The 18,199-nt window shown below is 35.5% G+C and overlaps 1 protein-coding gene across 2 annotated transcripts in view; it reads right to left on the bottom strand.

Annotated features, from left to right (window-relative positions):
- Nbea (neurobeachin) overlaps positions 1-18,199 on the bottom strand; it is a 532,882-nt gene that overhangs the window by 54,161 nt on the left and 460,522 nt on the right. For both annotated transcript variants that reach the window (XM_042685587.1, XM_042685588.1), the window contains exon 47: positions 5,669-5,788. In XM_042685587.1, the coding sequence (XP_042541521.1) occupies positions 5,669-5,788 (120 nt within the window). The remainder of the gene's footprint in view (positions 1-5,668; positions 5,789-18,199) is intronic.

Genomic DNA, 18,199 nt, shown 5'->3' with positions numbered 1-18,199 from the left:
AGGATTCTCTGGCCTAGCCAAGTTCCCCAGCTGTCATTGTGTGGCAGAGTGGACCTCTGCTCATTGTGTGCTTTTTGTGGTAGTATTTTTAAATATTTAGGTCTAGGACAATATCTCTGGACATCAAAAGGTTCTTAAAATAAAAGACAGAGGTCCAGGGTGAGGATTATTTCCCCTGTATACTGAAAACAAAATCGAGCCAAGGGGTAAAGCTCAAGTCAAGAGTGTGTCTGCAAAACCACTCCGTAAAATTTAAGATAGTGGGTTACAGACATGTATAGCTACACAAGTGTATTCTAGAAATCTTAAAGACATTATAAACAATATTCACCCTGATCTTGCTGCAAAAGGATTTATATGACTACTTTCTAATAGTGAAATTTTAATTTGACATACAAAAAGTCCAAAAGATTTTATAGCTGCTTAACCAACTTGGGCAAAGGAGGCCTTGGCTCTAGCTTCCTACCGTGATGAAGCAGGGAGAAAAAGCTACTCATATATAAACAAGGCTATTTTCTTCCCTTTCCCATAGAGAATAATTCATAAGGAAAAATATAAACCTCAGGAAATGTAACAATAAAATGAAGGCACAATGAATGGGGAGCCATGCCTAAATAGCCACAACTTAGGATACTGCCTACTCCAGGACACTGGTCCCATGTGCCCAGCTGGATTTCAGAATTACTATGAACCAGCAATTGCTATCCACCTACCCACTCTCTTCTTTTCAAATGATGTCTGCTGAGATTTACCTGTTCTTGACACACAGTAAGCTGAGTGAACACAGGACAGATATCTGTCTTTATAGTTCCTACATCTCTGAATTAGGGAATGCTGTACAATATTAGCATGTGGTTCTGTGCAGATCGTAAGTCACAAGACTTTGACTGAGACAGTAGGAGATGAGATTTGTATGCAACAAATTCGGCATATTTTGAATGTAGGAGGTGTGTGGGATTATGACTGGAGTGCAGATCGTGGTACATCGTTTCCAAAGGTGCCTACAACAATCCTTCCCAGTATCCATGTCCTTTTAATATATGACTTTGCCATCCATTTTACTAGGAAGTGGAGTCTATTGTCTTCTCTCTTAGTCTCTACTTCAGGGCCTGGGAATTAAGTGGCTTTTTAGCTCCCATTTTGGGATCCTCGTGGTAGCCAGTTATGATGAAAAAGTAGAGTTACCTTGCTAGAAAGATAGAAAGAATCAGCCAGAGCTACATTCTTTCCTCCAACCTTGCTAAGCCATCAGACACGTGAATGGAGTTATTTCAATCCACCAGATCCAGAAGGGCCAAAATATGTGTATCTGATAAGCCCAATTGCAGAACTGGGTTCTTTATGAACTGTGGTTCTTTAATGGTCATTATTGTGTTTTTAAGCCACCAAGTTTGAGGGTAGTTTCTCAGCAATGATGAACCGGAGTATGACTTGAATGTACAATTCCAAATAGTCACAGTGGCAGGTTCTGAGAAGATAATCATGCAATGGGCAACAGGCCATCTAATGGAGAAAGCACTGACATCACTGAATGGATTCACTGATGGTTCTGGCTTCTTCTTTACCTGCCTATGTGTAATCTATGCAGCACTTAATACCTAGGTACCACTTCTACCAAATAGGACCTGTTTTGTAGGTTGTATCATATAAGCAACAAACAAGTCCTATTTAAAACTAAACCTTATTTTTTAAAAAAGAATGGGGTCAATGACCACAACTTGTAGTGTACTTATATGGAAGCACATTAGATACTAGTTTGCCTACTTATGGTAACCTGCTGCTATGCCTACTTTTCTCCCATTGATAAACTGCTGTTAATCAGCTTCTCTTTAAGGAAAAAGGCCAAGTAGTTTAAAATTTCCGAAACAACAAACAGTATGGGAAGATACTATTATTTAAAAATGGTAAAAATGAATATTGCAACAGGCATTTTGTGCCTGCAAATGTGATTTCTAGTTTTAACAGCCACAGTAAAACCCTTTGGTACAGTTAATAGCATTATATGCATTCTGTCAAAAATAAGAAAATATCTTCAAACACAATTTCTAATTTATAAGCTTATGACAAGTTCAAGCTGCAGAGAAATTGGACTTGAAAGTATGTCTTAGAATGATAGAAGACCACTATTAACACTATCATAATTGTATACCTATTGCATCAAATCTGACATTTCAGTTTAATATATTTTGTCGAGAAAGCGTACCACTTTATGGCTTCCTAGTGAAATCAAATCCAACCCAGACGTTTTCACTTTTCTAATATAATTCACTGCAAGGTTTTAAAGCTGCCAGCTCTACCCTGATTCCTTTTTTCCCCCCAAAAGATTGATGCCTGGGCATTCGTTAATTCCACCAGAGCGCATAATGGGTCACTGAGTCAGTGGCAAGCACCTCCATTAACTGCATTAATTTACACTATGTCACCTTAATGACATTTTGTCACAGCTACCTTTCCTGACATCTACATAGCTATTCAAAAAGTAATATAACAACTTTTGAAGGCATTAAGGAAAATTAGTAGAAGAACCGTGGTAAGGTGGATGTCCTCACTAGGAGGACTAAGCTAGAAAGAAATTCAAGAGAAAATAAAAATCAAGTACAAACTAACTGGTTTGTCTCAACTCCAGAGACCTCTCTGCTAAGGGGTCACTTCAGAACAGTCCTTCTTCCCCAGCTTGCGTTCATTAGCACAGGAAGAGACTGACATTAATAGAGAGAGACAGAATGAAAGCATCTAGTTTTCTCCCTTCCAGGATTATCTCAGTTAGAAGATACTGCAGAGATGCTTTTCTTCTCTGGAAATGAAAACACATTTTCTTAAAAAATATATAGAATGCTGAGTTACAGTCTGGGGATAAGAAATAAAAACTTAAGGTTTTCACCCACAGTTAATGATTAACATTCTTAGTAATATAGTCTTTTCTGATAAATTGGTAATTATTTTAGAATAATAGTGGTTATATACATAAAATATATTTTATACATACATCATGTTTTACACATCATACATATAGAGATATCATGTATGCATGTGAAGGAAATATATATATTTGGTTGGACATACATGCATATGCATACACACACACACACACACACACACACACACACACACACACACACACACGCCTAAAACTGAAAAACTGAGAAATCACACTTGTAATGCAATTTTCTATAATATCTAATATTGTTTTCAGATCACTAAAGATTCAAAACCCAACTGAAAAGTGGGAAAAATATGTGTTATTTTACAGGTGAATAAATGTACAAAAAATGTTGACCATTACTCAAAGAAATACAAACCTAAACAAAGGCTACTCCAGTTTTCACTCATCAAATCATCACTGCTTTTAACAACAATCAATGATGTGGAATTTAGAAAGAGGCAGCTTGCCTACTGCTATAGGGGAAATTACCAACTTTAAGAATGAGATTTGCAATATTTCAAAAAATTTATAAAATGTACATGGTCATTGAGCCACTGATCTCACTAAAAGAAATCATCCTTTGCACACACACAAAAAAGGTCACAGAGACGCCCATATAAGGGTATTTAATGCAGCTTAACAGTGTCAGAAAGACAACCTTTATCAACTGAATAAGCTAACTCTTGTATATGTGTGTGGCATGCACCCTTTAAAAAGAAAAGGCTAGGCCCACATGCGAGATATTCACGATATATTACCATACAATATGAGAGGTTGGGTTGGTGGTAGAGGGAACTGAAAATGAGAGCAATCTGTGTAATGTCAAGCCAGGGAAGTGAGCTCCTTATGAACCAATTAAGACTGAGTGGGGCGGGGGTGTTTATTCTGTATGATTGCCTGAGGACGGAAAACAAAAAAGCCTCTCAAGTTAGTGATAGCCACATTGGTCTTTTCCTTAATGATATGACTCCAGGAGCCCAGAAGAACAATTAGTAACAAAATGTGAATGTTGCTGAATTGGTTCTGAGCAGGAAAACAGCTGGGAGGATTTAGAGGGAAAAGCCTGATAAGGGGGTTGTTGGTCACCAGAGACTGAAAGGTAACTTGATGAAGTATCTGGTGGTCTAAACACTGATAAAGTTCTAGAAGGGGGTGGGGAGAAACAAGAACTATATTTACATAAATAAATAAATAAAATGACCTGATCATGGGTACATGAGAGCAGGTTTGAATTTACTTGAAAAGCCAATCTTCTTTCTTGCTGATGTCAAGTAACAGTAAGTTGGCATTTTCATTTGCAATAATGTGATATAATGAGATGATATTCCTCTCTTCAGATATAAGTAATCAAAAATGTTACTGAAAATCTTCAATTATTGATAAGAATGATTAATGCACATACAAAATATTTACTGAGTGCTTTTATATAAATGTGCCAGTTCATGATACTGATCAGTGAAATTTGGTGGACTTCTTTATTCTGTGTTATTCTCAAAGTGATACTACTTAGGAAGCAGAGAAATCAGTTTAAAATAAAGGCTTATGGATAATTTTACAATTAATTCCTCACATAAGTTATGTCTATTAGAAGAAAAGATGGGTCACCAGAGATTAAGTAGAGATGCTATCTTTTTTTCTAAATGTGAATAAGTTGTATATATAAATTAGTAATCATATAACATTTGAAAGCAACACAAACAACACATACGGATGTACTACAGTCAGTTCCATTTCCTTTGTGTTCTGCTTTGGAAAAGAACTAAAAAGAAATTGCAGGTATTCAATATACTTTTGAGCTTGGTAACAAAGTAATTGTGCTGTGTAAATGTTTTTTTTACCATAGGTAAGTGCATATATGAATATTTCAAAAATTGACTTTAACCCATTGGCTGTTGTTAGATTAAGATCTAAAGCGGAAGGATAATATATCTTTATACTGAGTGACCGCAATAGGAAAAGCTTGCCATGAAGAAAAAGAGGCTTTAATAAGAAAATATCCTTTGCCTTTGCAATAACCTGATCATGTATTCTTACATAAAGCAAAAATTTAAAAATGCATTTTTTCTTCATGCATTGAATACATTTCAACACATTTTATTTTTTTTAAATAAAATCTTTACATTTTTCTGAAAACAAGAGCCTGTGTAAATGAGTAACAAATCTTTGTGTTTAACAATAGTTAAGTAGTACCAACTGTAAAATCACTCTGCTTTCTGGCAGTTCCTGAATATTGTGTATGTGTATGTGTTGGTTTAATCTAATGTGTATTGTTGCATAGTATCCCCAGGCACAGTCAAGTAAAAGCTAAGGCTGTACAGAAAAGCCTACATTTTAAATGGGTCTTGTCATTAATGCTTTATTAATTGCCCCGGGCTACACAAACCCAAAGCCGGGCAAGCTATAACAGTATGACACATTAAGGTCAAATCCAATTCCCGCTGTGTTTTATGGAATAGGCCAAATATTGAGTGAACAGCAGGAGAGGCAATTTATGAGCTTTTCTTTCCATCTCCTGATTATTCCATTTAAATTAGGTAGGAATTGTCTGAAATAACAAAGAGAGTGCTTTAACTGAAAGAATCCCGAATTACATTTTTATGATGCTTAGAATTATTTCCTTTAAGATTAGAGGGATTACATGATTGGAACAAAATGTCTAATGCACCCACTTAAATTTAACTAAAAAAATCAAAACTTCTACAGAGTTTTCAAATTTAATTAATAGCAACAAATAAAAATGCTTACCTTTACATCAGAAGTATCTCTCTGACTAGTTCTCCAAGACCTGGCAATGGATGAGAAGGTTCGATCTGGATGGTCAAATTTTCCATCGTTGGCATTGAGGAAGAAGGTTGTGAAAGGTTCCTAAAACAAAAAGAGAATCAGGACATTGGCCACTTGAAACACAGTCTTTCCTCATTCTTTGGTACAATTTGAGTATCTCTGAGACCCTTCTGAGATGGAAGAAGTACCAATATTAATGAGTCAAGTGGGCTTGGTTGGGATACTACCACTTTGGCACCTATGCTTTACAGCCTTGGCTTCTTTTCATGAGTCTGTTTGCCAATCTTGCGGCTTGAACTCAGCACCTTTGGCAGTATCTCTGAGCTAGCACTGTACCACTGGAACCACAGCTCTACTCCTGGCTTTTTTGGTGGTCATTTGGAGATAAGAATGCCACAGACTTTCCTGCCTGGGCTGGATTCAAATCATGGTCCTCAGACTCCGACGCCAAAGTAGCTAGGATTACTGGTGTGTGCCACCTGCTCCCAGCCTTGATGAGCTTGTTGGAGTTGTCTTCAGGTTTGTAAAATCATGGGGTGCAAAAGTCTATGATCTTGTGATAAATGACTTTGAACAACACTTAGGACTAAAATTTTCGTTCTAATAATCAAGGCCATATACACTAACACTTCAATGAGAAAAGTCACTCTGGTGCTATGTCAGTATGGTATGGAATTAGATAGGTAATGTACCTCTTAAGGCACCTATGAAAGGCTACTCAAGAACTAGTTCTACATTTTGCTTCAATGACCTTTAAGATGTGAATTCTACACTGAGTGCCTGTGGCTCTGGCCAGTAATTTTAGCTACTCAGACAGCTAAGATCTGAGAATCACAGCTGGAAAACACCAAGACAAGGTATTCCCTGAGATTCTTATCCCCAGTTAAATACCCAAAAGTGGTAAGTGGAGCTATGGCTCAGGTGGTAGGTTGCTAGCCTTGAGCAAACTCAAGGGAAGCACCCAGGCCCTGAGTTCAAGCCTGAGGACCAGCTCAGAAAATAAAAATTAATAAAAACAATAAATCTGCTTAGTATCCTTTAATAGTTCTTCAGGGATTGATTGATTGATTGATATTGTGAAAATACTGTACAGAGGGGTTACAATTGCATGAGCAAGGTAATGAGTACATTTCTTATCAAGCATTGTTGCCTCCTCCCTTGTTTCCTCTTCCCATCCCTTCCCATCCCACCGCCCCCCACTTCTCACACCCCCACCCCGGCGCCAAAGTTGTAAAGTTTGTTTTTTGACATAACATCTTGTATATCTCATTGTTTCAATGGATCCACCTGTATCCCTATTTAAACAATTGTTTTTTTCCCTTCCCCTCCACAAATTATACCAACATCAAATACAGTGAAAACAGGGGTTATACCATGGGGGAGGGACATACTAAGCAACAAAGAAATATCTTATAAATATATTAAAAACAATAGCAAGAAAGGAAAAAAAACATTTGAAATCCTTTTCTTGGGGTTCATTTCACCTAAAGTCAACTTATCTGACCTTTTCTGCTTGTCTCAGACATATACTAGTTATTGCAAATAAGAGAAACTATAGGACCTATGTTTCTTTGGGCCTGGCTAACTTCACTCAATATAATTTTTTCCAAGTCTTTCCATTTCCTAACAAATGGGGCAATGTCATTCTTTCTGATGGAGGCACAGAATTCCATTGTGTATATATCCCACATTTTCTTGATCCATTCATCTACTGAGGGCCATCTGGGTTGGTTCCATATCTTAGCTATTATAAATAATGCTGCAATAAACATAGTTATGCTGGTAGCTTTAGTATTGTTTGTGATCATTCAGGTAAATGCCCAAAAGTGGGATTGCTGGGTCATAGGGGAGCTCTATGTGGAGTCTTTTAAGGAACCTCCATACTACTTCAGGGTTTTAAAGAGAAAGTCTAAATACTTAATTTATTTTAAATGAACTTGAATGATCTGGAATCATTAACATCTTATATCATCTCTCCCACACATTTAAAAGTCTCTAAAGCTCCATCTTTTTCTCTTTTGCAGGGTGGAACATATCCATTACTTTCCTTTACTATCCTTTTCATCTTTTAAGTCTCAGGCAAAGGATGACACTTTCCTCCTGACAAACTTTTACCAAAATTCTCCTGTGGGTTCCTAGAAATCTGTATTTCTTCAGCACTGAATATCATTCTTGGCTATAACTAGTTGTCAACTTGTCTACATTCCCTACTGTAAGAAGGTTCCATATCTAGCTTATCCAACATCTTACCTCCAGTACTTAGCAAAACTGCTCCGGTAAATTCTAGTTCCTGCTCTATTCTGAGGCTGCTATCTTTGGTTATCAGTGTCTGTCATCCAAGATATCTTCTTATAGCAGAAAAACCTTAGGATATCTTATCTCAATGTTGTGGAGCTTAAACCCTACCTCTACCTCTCAGACAGCTGAAATTACAGGTCTGTACCACCTTGTTCTTTTTTTTTTGGTCCGGTCATGGGGACCAAACTCTGGGCCTGGGCACTGTCCCTCAGCTCTTCAGCTCAAGGCTAGCGCTCTACCACTTGAGCCACAGCACCACTTCCGGCTTTTTTCTTTTTCTTTTTTTTGCTTATATGGTACTGAGGAATCGAACCCAGGGCCTCAGGCATGCAAGGCAAGCACTCTACCACTGAGTCATCTTCCCAGCGGCCACCTTGTTCTTGATGACATTAAGTTTCCTTCTAGTTAAAAAAAGATTAAATAATATTTATTTTTACTAAAGAATTATCAATTACTTACAAGTTTAGAAAAGATAAAATACATTTTCCTTTGCCATGCTTGAATTCTTTCTTAAAAGAAGACTGATGATATATTATTCCCAAGTTTGATAATGCTAATAGGCTATATGCCATTTTCCTAAAAACTTGTTTTTTCTTTAATATATGTCTGTTCATCCCTTTAAGTACATTAACCATGGCTTTTCTCTTTCAAACTCTCTTACTTCCCACTAACCTCAAGAGGTAATGGGCAATAACTACAAGTATTTGTCATTCTCAATATCATGTGAAATTTAGTGTGCTTGCATATCATCCATTGTATGTTTGTAATATGTTACCAACATTTCATTAGTGTTGAATGAAAGAAAGTGTGATGGCAGAATGATACAACAATACAGCAGGATGGGAGGCATTATTATTGTTTCACTAATATTGTTATTTAAGATTTTTAAGTGACATATGAGAGACAAATAGATGGCACCAAAATTAGACTAGGAATAAAACATTTATGAGATGCTTTTCACTGATTAATTTGCTTTGCAGATATAATTCACTATGAAAAATCAGTAGTGAAAATATCTGGTCACTAAATTAATCAAAATTTAAATATAAATATTTTTAAAAAGTATGGATAAATTGAATAAAATATGATAGATATAAATTTGAATATTGGTTGAACTATTTCTCTGTCTTGGGCAAGTTGCTTTATCTTAAGCATCTGCATCAAGCAACGTACCTCTCTTCATCTATGTAAAAATTATCCTTAAGGATAATTGTGGAGTTTAGATGAGATTATATAAAGTAATATAGAGAAAGCTTGATGTATCTTACCTGACATAGAGCTAGAAAATAACTACCAGCTTTCTGCACCATGCCACATATTTAATTATTGGCTCCCCATCAGACTACCAGACAGACCCCTGGGCTCCCTTGAAAGACTCTCAGTTCCTCATGTCATCTTCTCTTCTGTATTCCTGCACCAAGCCTGGAGCATGGCTCATAGTGGTGTTTTAAAAATGTTTGTCAAACTGGGCACTGGTGGCTCGTGCCTGTAATCCTACCTACTCAGGAGGCGGAGATCTGATGATCATGGTTCAAAGCCAGCCTGGGCAGGCAAGTCCGTGAAACTCTTACCTCCAATAAACTACTCAAAAAAGCTGAAAGTGGTTTTGTGGCTAAAGTGGTAGCACTAGCTTTGAGCAGAAGTTCAGAGAAGTTGCCCAGGTCCAGAATTTACTGACTTTTACTATTTTATTAGTCTAGGACGCAAGTCATTCATCTCTTCCTGTGTAGATTGTAGGCAGAGAATAATTTGAAGGATCAGACTTGTCACCATGTTTTTAAAAGATTTACTTGTCATCAGCCACTTGAAGCTGATTTCTTTCTCATCCTTAATTATGAAATCTTTTTTCATTTTAAACTCTTACCATAGGCATTGTAAGAATAACACTGACTGGTACAGTAAAAATAAGTCTTAAATTGAAGCTTTTTATTTTTATTCCTGAAAAGAAGTTTATGAATCTAGTGGTACCCTTTGTAGGGAATACTGAAGAACTCCAAATTTCATTGTCTTAAGTAACTTTTAAGAAGATCTGATTAACAACTGTCTCAGGGCCACATTCTGCATTACTGACATATTTTCTCATTATTCCTGAAGGCCTCCAGTGGTTATAGTAGTAGAGTACTAATAGAAATTGATAGCCTATTTGTTTATAAGTGAGTATTGATTTGCCAAGCTCTGATTACTGTGGAGATTACTTTTTCTATGTGTTTCCCTATTACCTTGAAGCCATGGTAAAAACCTTTTGTTTAAATTCAACTCATGCCTGCCTGCCTATTACAGAAGACCAAGTTCTATGTGAAATATAAAGTACTTTTACGTCTATTCACCTGATGATGGGTTGAATGAGCCATTATTTTTCCATTATGACAGAAAAGTTTTCAGCTTGGTGATTATGACGTATAAGTGAATAAGTATTAAATACAATTTCAAGAAATTAATATATTGACACTCATTGGGTTTTTAAAACTTCAGGTAAGATCTTGACAATATCAGTGGCCAATGGCAGACTTCCTTCTAATTTACATCCACCCCAAAACTGACTCTGTATGTTCCAGTCCTTTTTCAGGGATAGAAACCCGACTCAGTTGAAGTATCCTGGAAAACATTATACTTCTGTACTCCATTATATCCATTAGTCTCCTCCAAGGGCACTAAGCATACTTCTTGAGTTTAAGGATTACAGATCAGTTAATTCTATCCTGAGTAACCCAATGCCTTTGCTCTCTTCCCTCTTCTCTTTATCTAATTCTATTTTCTGTGATATTTTTTCTTAATCATCTCATGAAGTCTTTATAAGTCTTCTTTATAAACTTCTCTTTGTAGTTATCTTCTTTTCCCTTTCTTTGTTCCACTTAGAAGTCAAAACCTAGGAAAGGGAACTAAGTTAGATAGTGCACCTTTCTGTGCTATTCACTGTGTATCTCAGTTAATGATCCTCACTGGTATTTCAAACTAGTTATAATTATTACCTCTCCACATCGGTGAAAGTTGCAAGTCACATTCTAGCCAATGCAGGAAGTATTAATTTTATTGGTCTTTAATCAAGAAAAATGTTCATCTCATTTTTTTGAAAGAACCTGTAACTTTCAGAATCTTCTAAAAGAATTAATTTAACTCTGAGTCTCCTATGCACTCAGAGTTGACTATTCCTCATCTCCCTCTAAGTAAAGTGCGCATTGTCCTTTAAACATCAGTATTCAAAATAAACATGGCAGAAATATTTACTTAGTTGTATCTTTTGTTTTTAATTACAACACTTGCAAAACTGTTTCTATTACTTTTATTATAAATATACATTTTTAAAGAGTCATTATGACTTAAAGGGGCTCTAGGATAAGTTTTGACAAAGCTCCATAATTTATTTTTTAGAAGTTCTAAACTACAATGTATTTTACAAATTAACCTTCAAAAACACAAAGAAATTCTTGACATATGATAGTTTAGTCATCATTTGTCAGACAACTACCAAGAACATAAATTTTCTAGAGCCTTGAAACTTCGACAACTATTTCACTGGTAGTTTGTCTAAAGGAATATTTTTACTTTCAAGTAATGAAGTTATACCATAGTTAATTAGCATTTGATGCAATTATTATCATAGTTAGACTTGGTATATTGACTGAAACTAATACTGAGTTTGATGACTAGGTCTAAAGGCTTGAAAGGCTTTAATTTGTATTACATTTTTATGAGCAAGTTTTTAGTGACAAAACTTTCAATACATTTTCTACTTCATAAACTCCTTGGGCTGAGAGGAAATCGCAATTCCTTGGGCCATTAGGTTAAACATTCAGTATGCCATTAGACCACAATACTTCTGTGAATAACAGCATGACATAAGATGTTTGGGCTACATTAGTCCCCATAAAAGTAACTGCAGATCTGTTTTGTCTGATACAGTAGCCAATAGCCACAGGTGTATAATAAACTCTTGAGATGCCACTAATTTAAATACAAATGTGCTGAAAATGTAAAACATTCTTTGTACTTTGAAGACTTAGAATAAAATATAAAAGGTATCAATTTTTATATCATATGATAACCTTTGGATAAACTGAATTAACAAGTAACTTATTAAAGGCAATTTCACCTGTTTCCTTTTCTTTTTAGATAGTAGAAACTTTAAATTATATAAACCACTTGCAATTATATTTCTGTGTACAGCCCTGCTGTATGTAGGATACATCTATGTAGAAAATTCTGCAGAGTCCTTCCAAGATGTATGTTCATATTCTATTTTACTGGAAAAATAACTGCAGGATGAATTATTGTTTATTATTTGAGGAAGCTTTGAGTTTATTCAGGATAGGAGAGTTAACTTAAATCAAGTGGTTGAGAATATGAGTTTTTATAGATTCATACTCAACTCTTATAACTCTGGGTCCAGATTTGACTAACAAAGTCAATGTAAAAAGCACAGAATATCATTTTATATATTTTAAAATGCTACCACATATTATTCTTGTTTTATTCTCAAGAGCATACAGTTGATATTTTTTCCTCCTAGAAATGGCTCTTGAATCTCTTCACCACACACTAAAGTACATAAGTACCTGAGAGAATACACCAGTCCCTCCATGGTAGTGGCTCACTGTGGACTGATTATCAGACAGGGTCTCTGAAAAGACTTCCTAGGGTAAAAATATTGGTGTCAATGTTTTCTAAAGTTCTCCATCTCTGCAATCTTGAAGGTCCTCTATGAGGACCTTGGGTTCATCTAATAGATGAACCCAAATAGATTGTGTAGCTTAAGATCAATTTCTCACAGGCTGCTTCATTCAGCCCAGGTACATCCTTTCTTAGCTTCTAGGGTGAATCCTAGGCAGTAAACAAAACTAACTTTGTTGACATTGTTATTGTTTCTCTTTGGGTTTACAATTTCTGCTTCCTCTAACAGATTTTCTTCTTTGATTAGAAATTTAATTTATGGCTTGGTATTTGGGGATCAGAGAATCTAACTGATAAGTCTCTTTGTCTATTTCAGAGCACAAATCAATAAAGCAGATATTTTATGTCCATGGTAAAGAAAATAATCTCTTTGAAATCTTGAGGTAAATTCTAGCATCTCTTTGACCTGTGGCTGCTGCTGCAGAATAGATGCTGTGAACTCTGTTTGTCTGTGATTCAGAAAGCCTTTCTCTTTTGCCTGAATGAGAAGTATTTTCATTCCTCTCAAGGTAATATTATTACCACTTGTAAAATAAAGGGGCTCTATTCTGATGGGTTTGTAGTGATAGACAGGTATGGAAATCTAATTAACACAAAACAGGGGAATAGAACTTCTAATACTTCAACAGTGTTAGAATTTAAAAACAATTTTCTAACCCCCAAAAGAATCCAATGTCACATAATTAAACTGAATCATTGGATAAATTATGCTAACTTTATATTTTTGTTTTAAAAGCATAATAGTTTTATGTGTTTACCTTTAATCAACTCAAGTTATTTTTAAAGTCAAATTTGGATCTAGTCTCAACAGATTGTAATCTAAACCTCATTAATTTACATTAGTTTAGGAGTATATAAAATGGAAAAAAACACCATGTTCAATTGAACTTCTGACAATTTATTTTTAATAACAGTAATTATAGTATGTCACCTATTAGTGGTTTACAAGTATATATATTTTTTGTCAATTTAATTTTTCCCCTAGTGATATTATGATTTGGATTTAAATGCTCTCAAAAGGTCATGTGCTCAAGAGTTGTTTTCCAGCCAGTGGTATTATTGAAGGTGATATACTCATTATGGTTGGGCCTAGTTAGAAGAAGGAAGTCAAGCAGGAACATGATTTTGAAGGTATCTTTTGTCCCAAGCCTTCTTTCTCTCTCTCCCTTCTTCTTCCCTTCTACTCTCCTCCTTCCAGGCAGCATGAGCTGAGCAGCCTCATCTATTACATGCTTCCACCATCATGATGTACTGCTTTATCATTGAAATCATGAATTAAAATAAACTTTTCTTCTTTTTAAGCTGGGTATCTCAGGTATGTTTTATTGAAATAGAAATTTGACTAAAGTGTAAATAGAAGAACACTTGAGGAAGAGCTTAAAACAAAACCTGGCCTTTGGGCTTAACACTAAATAAGAAATACATAAAATATGATCTTTGAAGTAAGAGATGTATTTTTATGTATGCTGCTTTACCATTGTGTTTCTGAGGCATATCAGCTTTGTACCACAGAGATTTCAAGTATATCTTGGTAATGGAAAAAAATTACTAATTTGATTAACATTCCACAGTACTCCCCCTCATTTTGTCAGAGAGGAAAGAAGGAAAGAAGGAAGAAATGAAAGAAGAAAAGAGAAGGGAAGGAAGGAAACAAAAAGTGAGGTAAAGAAAAAAAAGAACTGATATCAGATCATTGACTCTATGACTGCTTCTAAGTACTAGATTGGACAAAACAGACTTGTTAAAGAGCTTTGGTGGTAATGTAGTACAGACTGGGGATTGAATTCAAGGTACATTGTATAATGGTATTCTACAGTGATCTATACTTCCTTACTCCTCCTCCTTAAGACACAAAAATGCACATGCACGCGTGCGTGCTCACACACACACACACATAACTGGCTAAAGTTTAAGGAGATCACAAAAAATTATCTTCATGGCCTTATCATGTATATAAGACATTTCATTAAAAAAAAGACTGAAAGCCAGAAATGATGGTACTTACTTGTAATCTGGGCACTTGTGAGGCTGAGGCAAGAGAATCTCAAGTTCAAGTTTGGCCTGGGCTACATATGGAAACCCAGTCTCAAAAAAAAAAAAAAAGATTGGAAATGTGGTTCAGTGGTAGAGCACTTGCACCTACCTTGAAAGTATGAGGCGCTGAATTTAAACCCCAGTACTGCCAAAAATAAAACAAAATAAAAAATAAAACCAACAGATTTAGTTTTCAGTAGACTGTGGAATTTTTAATTTCTAATTTGCATCTCTAACTTTAAAATAAATAACAAGTAAGTCTGATGTTTGTTCCATTTATTGTGTTAAAACTTTATTCTATTATTAATATTCAGAACATTATAAGGAAATGCTTTGTAAACCTTTACACTAACAAATTGGAGAATCTGGAAGAAATGTATGAACTAGCAAATATGGATATGCCTAAACTAAACTAAGAAGATTTAAATCAACGAAATAGATCCATAACAAATAATGAAATAGAAATGGCAATAAAAGACCTCCCATCCAAGAAAATCTCAAGACCACAAGGATTCACAGCCAAATTCTGTAAGGCCTTCAAAGGAGAACACACTCCAATACTCCTCCAACACTTCAATGAAATTCAAAATGAAAGATCACTACCAACCTCATTCTATGAAGCCAGCATAACCCTCATCCCAAAACCAGATAGGGGCTCATCAAAGAAAGAGAACTAGACCCCCTTTGATGAACATTGATATAAAACTTTTCAATAAAATCAGAAAAACCACATATTATGATCAAAAGGATGCAAAATTGGTTCAATATATGCTATTCAATTAATGTAATTCAACACATCAATAGGAGCAAGGACAAGAACCACATGATCATCTCAATAGATGCAGAAAAAATATTTGGCAAGATCCAATAACACTTTATGATAAAAGCTCTGGAGAAGCTAGGAATCCGTGAAACATTCCCCAATATAATAAAGGCTGTATATGAAAAACTTACAGCAAGTATTATACTTAATGGTGAAAAAGGAAAACCATTTCCTCTAAAATCAAGAATGAGACAAGAATGACTGCTCTCTCTACTTCTCTTCAATATAGTATTGGAATTCCTAGCTAGAGCAATAAGGCAAAAGACAAACATAAAGGGGGTCCAAACAGGGAAAGAAATAAAACTCTTGCTCTTTGCAAATGGCATTATCATATATATATATATATATATATATATATATATATATATATATATATACCATTTATTCCTCTCCTAAGTTATTGAGCTAATCAAAAACTGGCAAACGAGCAGGGTGTAAAATTAATCCACAAAAATCATATCTAAAATATGGAACCAACCCAGATGTCCCTCAGTAGATGAATGGATCAAGAAAATGTGGTATATATACACAATGGAATTCTATGCCTCCATCAGAAAGAATGACATTGTCTCATTTGTTAGGAATGGAAAGACTTGGAAAAAATTATATCAAGTGAAGTAAGCCAGGCCCAAAGAAACATAGGTCCCATGGTTTCCCTTATTTGCAATAACTAGTATATGTCTGAGACAAGCAGAAATGGTCAGATAAGTTGATGTTAGGCAAAATGAACCCCAAGATAAGGACTCAAATGGTTTTTCTTTCTTGCTATTGTTTCTAACATATTTATAAGATATTTCTTTGTTGCTTTCTATGTCCCTCCCCCCCACGGTATAACACCTGTTTTCACTGTATTTGACGTTGGTATAATTTGTGGAGGGGAAGGGAAAAAAAACAATTGTTTAAATAGGGATACAGGTGGACCCATTGCAACGATGAGATGTACAAGACATTATGTCGAAAAATGAAGTTTACAACTTTGGCGAGGGGAGGGGGAGATGGGAGGGTAAGGATGGGAAGGAGGAAGCAAAAATGCTTGATAAGAAATATACTCATTACCTTACCCATGTAACATGTAACATGCAAAAATGCTTGATAAGAAATGTACTCATTACCTTGCCCATGTATTTTCACAATAAAAAAATCAATAGCTTTTCTGTATGCCAACAATGAGAAGAGCGAGGCTGAAATCAGTAAAGCAAGTTCTTTTGTAAGAGCCTCAACACCCCTCCCCGCAAAAAAAACCCCAGGAATTAACTTGACCAAAGATATGAAGGACATCTACAATGAAAACTTTAAAAACCTGAAAAAGGAAATAAGGGCAGGGAATGTGGCTTAGTGGTAGAGTGCTTGCCTAGCACGCCTGAGACCCTGGGTTCAATTCTTCAGTACCACATAAACAGAAAATGCCAGAAGTGGCATGGTTCAAGTGGTAGAAAGCTAGCCTTGAGCACAGATAGGCTCAGGGACAGTGTGCAGGACCGACAAAGAAAAAAAAAAAAGAAAAAAGAAATTAAAGTAGATTTGAGGAAGTGGAAAAACCTCTCATGCTCCTGGATTGGGAGAATTAACATTGTGAAAATGGCAATACTGCCCAAAGCTATTTACAGATTCAATGCAATACCCATCAAAATCCGAACAACATTCTTCAATGATCCAAAAATTCAAATTCAAAAGCAATCCAAAAATTCATATGGGATAATAGAAGACCATGAATAGTAAAAACAATCTTTCGCAGGAAAAACAGTGATGGAAGAATATCAATACCAAACTTCAAACTCTATTACAAAGCTGTAGTTATAAAAACAGTTTGGTACTGGCACATGAACAGGTTTGAGGACAAATGGTATAGAATTGAAGACCCACAAATTAATTCACAGATCTATGTCTGCCTAATCTTTGATAAGGGAGGCAAAAACACAGTATGGAAGAAAGACAGCCTCTTCAACACATAATGCAGGCAGAATTGGCTAGACACATGTAGAAAACTGAAATTAGCTCTTTATATATCACTCTGCACCAAAATCAATTCCAAATGGATCAAAGACCTCAATATAAAATCAGACATCCTAAAAATATTACAAGAAGGAATAGGGGAAACACTAGTGCTCCTTGGCACAGGTCAAAACTTCTTAAGTAAAGATCCAGAAACACAACAAATCTAAAAAAATTTGATACATGGGATTGCATTAATTTCTGCATGGCAAGGGACATAGCAAGCAAGATAAATAGAAAGCCAACAGATAGGGAAAAGCTCTTTACTAGCTATATGACAGCCAAGGCCTCATACCTAAATTATACTTAGAGCTCAAAAAAATTACACCTCCTCCCCAACAAAACCTCAAAAAAAAAAAAAAACAAACCAACAATCCTATGAATAAGTGGGCTAAAGACTTAAAGTGAGACTTCTCTGAGGAATAAATAAGAATGGCCAATAGACACATGAAGAAATCTTCAACATCATTGGCCATTAAAAAATGCAAAATAAAACAACATTGAGATTCCACCTCACCCCAGTTAGAATGGCCATTATCAAAAAAGCTAATGATACTGGGGGGGGGGGGAGATATGAAGGGATGGGAAGGGGAAACAAAGGAGGAGGCTACAATGCTTGATAAGAAATGTGCTCATTATCTTACCCATGTAATTGTAACCCCTCTGTACAGTATTTT

The sequence above is a fragment of the Dipodomys spectabilis genome, unplaced genomic scaffold (assembly GCF_019054845.1).
Source record: "Dipodomys spectabilis isolate Male_0828 unplaced genomic scaffold, ASM1905484v1 ptg000095l, whole genome shotgun sequence".
NCBI lineage: Eukaryota > Metazoa > Chordata > Mammalia > Rodentia > Heteromyidae > Dipodomys > Dipodomys spectabilis.
This window is presented reverse-complemented; position numbering and strand designations above follow the sequence as displayed.